This window comes from Rhipicephalus microplus, chromosome 2 (genome assembly GCF_043290135.1).
Source record: "Rhipicephalus microplus isolate Deutch F79 chromosome 2, USDA_Rmic, whole genome shotgun sequence".
Taxonomy (NCBI): Eukaryota; Metazoa; Arthropoda; class Arachnida; order Ixodida; family Ixodidae; genus Rhipicephalus; species Rhipicephalus microplus.
In genome coordinates, this window is record NC_134701.1 from 103,704,994 (window position 1) to 103,709,607 (window position 4,614).

The 4,614-nt window shown below is 44.7% G+C and overlaps 1 protein-coding gene across 1 annotated transcript; it reads left to right on the plus strand.

Moving 5' to 3' along the window:
• Positions 1 to 1,783: 1,783 nt before the first annotated feature.
• LOC142790722 (uncharacterized) lies at positions 1,784 to 3,837 on the plus strand. Its single transcript, XM_075885343.1, has 2 exons — positions 1,784 to 2,397; positions 2,486 to 3,837. The coding sequence occupies exon 2, from the start codon at positions 2,494 to 2,496 to the stop codon at positions 3,835 to 3,837; it is 1,344 nt and encodes a 447-aa protein (XP_075741458.1). The 5' UTR covers positions 1,784 to 2,397; positions 2,486 to 2,493.
• Positions 3,838 to 4,614: the final 777 nt, after the last annotated feature.

Here is a 4,614-nt window from a genome sequence, read left to right on the forward strand (position 1 = left end):
CAATTTCCAAAGCACCTATCAATACTTCCGTCAAGGCGTAGCACCAAACACTTTATCGCACATTTCGGGAAACATTCATTTTTCTCCCAATCTGGTGGCTAGGCATGACTACGCCCAAGAATAAGCATGTTATTATGTATGTCGGAGGCATTTTCATCTGATCCCTGAAAAATTATTTCCCTAAACCCATGGAAAAAAAAAAGAAAATGGAATTTGCACCTGTCATCACATTGCACCCCATCACAGGAATGGGATCAGATTGGCCTGGCGCTCAATACTCCCTTACGCTTAATCAGAGCTCGCTCTGGCACCAGCTCCAGACAAAACCATTTATAATCTCCTGTCTGGCACATCTGTTTTACTCTGCTCTCTCTCAACCAGAGTGCAGCATGTACCTGTGGTTCACCCCTGGTGGATCTTTTTCACTGTTTGTGAATTGCACACAAAGCCCTTACTGGTAGATCCTATTCCCAATTCTTCACTATTCTCACGGGAGGCCACTCTTTGGGCAGCTTACATCACGACATGTGCGTGTCATGATGTCAGTGCCGTCTTTTTCAGAGTCGGCGCCGTCTTTTCTTTCTCTTTTGCTCCTTCCCTGTCCTGTGTTTCTGGTGTTGTGCTGCAAACAAGTGAAGATGTTAAAGAACACCAGATGTTCAAAATTTGCTTCTCATTAATATATCGTGGTTTTGGGAATTAAAACCCCAGATATATTGAAAGAAGATGCATGAAAAGGGAAGGATGATATTGGAAACTGGCAAAAAAGGGATGACAGACTTCTTAAGCTATGCTGCCATTGAGATTTTCAGCTGTTCACGCAATTCTCACACGTGGCTTTGATGCAGCTATGCACATATCACACAAGCATCCCAAGTAACCACGGATATCCGTCGGCTGTCCGCTATGAATCCAAAGGTCGAAAAATTCGGATATCCAGAGCGGACACAGCACGGACATTCGCTGGACGTAAAAGGAAGGTCCGTTGACGGGATGTACTAGGTGGCTTTCTGGTGGATATCCGAACAGGATTTCAGTCGGACAGCCAGTTGCGAATGTCCACTGGCTATCCATTAAAGGGCCCCAAAGAACACATGAGAATTGAAATTAGTTTTGGAGTACTGCAGTGCATGAGCATATCCTATGCTCGCAGTCATCAGAAATTTTCTAAATCTTGTGATAATAGTGGGGCCTTAATTGCGTGTGGTGATCCACAAGTGATCTGCTTTCAGATCTAGAGCTCATATCTCCTTGTATAGCGGCCGGAGTAGTGGCGAATGTGTGTATCTGTGAGCAGACAGTTTCCGTGGATGGCATGAGCTGACTCGCATGCCGATTCCCAGGCCAACACACACGCTGGGGAAACCAGAAAGCCCTTCAAGGATGAGGTATTGTTTTTTTTTAATTTTCACGGCATTCTGAACTGAATGCGACGGTTAGTTGAAACGTAAAGGTCGCGGGATCAAATCCCGGCGGCGGCGACTGCATTTCCGATGGAGGCAGAAATGTCGGCCCGTGTGGTCAGATTTGGGTCACGTTAAAGAACCCCAGGTGGTAGAAATTTCCGGAACCCACCACTACGTAGGCGTCTCTCATAATCATATGGTGGTTTTGGGATGTTAACCCCACATATCAATCCTATTTTGAAACGTAAAAAAATATAGCATCTAGTTCAGGGTTTTTTAAGGCATGTGCACTTTTTGTCAGGGTTAAAATATATGTGCTCGTATAATTTATGTTGTATACTGTGCATTGCTTGTAGTATATTGTGCACTTATCTTACTAGTTTTTGTCAGTCGAAAGTGACCAACAGTTTTAAAAATAATTGTTCCATGAAATCAATTAAATTTTTTTATCCCGTTGACCACTATAGCAAAAGATATACAATGAAACCATACACTCAATCTATCACTGAATAGACTAACTTTTCACTGCTGAACGTTTATTACAAATCACGTGTAAGAATACTTTAGGTAAATAAATGCCACGGAGCGAGCGCAACCCGACAAATGTAATAGTTACATGCGGTACACCACGGAGGAAGGTGATACACACGGTGCTAGCGATGACACTGCTGCTGCGTCGCAAATGTCTCTCTCAAAAACTGAAACATGTCACAAAAATGGCGTTTCCAATTTAGGTTATTTGATAATAATTATCATCAAAAACGGTTGTAATACACCGCCTAATTGTTAAATATTATAAAGCTACTTTAACGACGTTGTTTATATTGACGGTGATCTATCCAAACAGCGGAGAAAAAAAAAAGTTTCGTTTGGCGAGCCATCGCCCAGTCAAGCCAAGCCACTGGATTTGTTCTGTTAGTCCTGTGGATAATGGCGGCGTGCTTGTAGTGCCAGTGCAGATACGATTGTATTTTCTTCCCCAGCTACGGAGGTAAGACAGCTACATTTATTTATTTATTAAGATTACAGTCAAAGACTTCAGAACTTCGTATGAGTACTACAATGTGTTTCCGTCGCAGGTGCCAGCATGCCTAAAGCGAAGGAAAAGTCTTACACGCGCAAGAAAGCGTCATTGCAAACAAAGGCAATATTTCGGGATATCGGATTTCAAGCCGGCAGCCAGCCGTCAACGTCTGAAGGAATCGGGAACTTCGAACAATGCAGTAGTGCGTGTGGTACACTACGCGCATGCAGTAACACATGCTGTGCCAGTGAGTGTGCGAGCATTTGCGTGCCTGGGGCTGACGAAAACACTGCGGCTACATCAGCAGCTACTCAGGCGGATTGCTGCAGCTCGGCGCCCCCTGAGGGCAGTTCACCTTGCGTCACCGAAAGTGACTCAACGGACACATCGCCTACAAAATGTTCACCCTGGTCGTCCACCGGAGCATCGCACACTGAACCCGAAGGCTCGCCAATGCAACTCAGCGATGTGCCTTCTCCTGTAAGCGGAGTCCCGGAGGTACCTGTTTGTTCATCTTCCACTGATGCATTGTCAAAGCACAAAGATTTTGTTGTGTCACTGCGCAGTTGGGTCATCAAAGAAAATGTTACTCATACAGCTTTGTCCGCTCTTCTAAAAATTCTCAAGGTCAGTACTTTCGATTCTTCATCTCTGCCTAGCGACGCTCATACTCTTCTCGCCATGCCTAGAGATACACAGCGTGCACCTGTTGTCAGTTCAATGGTACCGGGACATTACTGCCACTTTGGGCTACAGAAAAGCCTCGAGAATGCTTTGTCAAAAGCACGTTATGAAGGCAGTCATGTTTCTCTTGCCTTTAACATTGACGGGCTGCCAATTTCCAAACGCTCCACCATGCAGTTGTGGCCCATACAGTGCATGATTCGTGAAGATCGAAGAATACCACCCTTTGTAGTTGGAATTTTCACAGGCCCAGGAAAGCCTGCTTCAGCCAATGAGTTTCTCAACAAACTTGTCAGTGACCTGCAACAGCTTCTTTCCCAAGGAATGATTTTTCATGGGCACCTAATTGATGTTTCTTTGAAGTGTTTTGTTTTGGATGCCCCAGCACGATCATTTGTGTTTCAGATTAAAGGACATACAGGTTATTCTGGGTGTCCTAAGTGCACAGCTGAGGGTACATACAGAAACAGTCGACTCAGCTTCCCTACTACGTCATCCACTTTGCGTACGAATGATTCTTTCAGGTGTCAGATTGACTCTGACCATCACCGGGGCGCATCAGTATTAACATCACTGCCCATATACTGTGTGACCTCTGCACCACTGGACTATATGCACCTGTTGTGTTTGGGAATTGCGAAAAAGCTGCATAATGCTTGGCTAAGTCGTCCTTTAGACATAACGCCTTGGGCCTGCAAAGCGCAGACAATTCTCTCACCTTAATGTGTTGTTAGCACCATATGTAACGAAAGGTGCCCTGCGTCATTGGCCGTGAATTCAAAGTAAAAGAAAACTTGTATGAGAAGCCATTTATTTCTGGCACCATTGATGTTTTTGTGGTTTCACAGCTTTCCAGTGTTAAATGTTGGCCATTATTAAATGTACGCAAGGTTGCTAGGTTACCCTGGCACGGAAAATTTGTTACTATTCCACTGCTTCATCTGTCTTGAGGGCACTAAAAGAAGAATTGATTGCATTTAGGATAGATTACCCTTCAACAGTTTTTGACACACCGCTTTGCTATGAAGAGATGCTTTGTTTTCTTAAAGGGGAACTCCGGTGCATTTTCGACCATACTGAGATAATGCTGTTTTCAAATAGTATTGACAATCCTGCAAAGGCTAAGGTGGTTAATTTTGCCCAGGTACTCGTCAGTAATTTTAATTAAGCAATAAGCGACAAGTCAAAACAAAGACCAAAATGGGAAGCTGCTCTGTCATTCATGGTGGGTATCAGATGACGTCTCGAGAATTCGTCGCTGATGACGTCACGAGATCGGCTACACCCCGCCACGGCTTGCTAGGGTGCACACATAGCTCACATTCCTCTTCTGATGCGCGAAAAGCAAGTTGGCGATATCGACGCAGAAGCAAGCTGTGCCAGAGCGTCTGAACTTACTAGTGACAAGTTCAGCAATGATTGCAGCTACTATCTCAGCGCAGAAGCATCGCTTTTTGATTTCGACCCGCCGGCGCGTGAAGCATCTGACATGCCCCGAAT

Coding starts and splice junctions, on each gene's coding strand:
- LOC142790722 (XM_075885343.1), top strand. CDS start 2,494: ATGCCTAAAGCGAAGGAAAAGTCTTACACGCGCAAGAAAGCGTCATTG.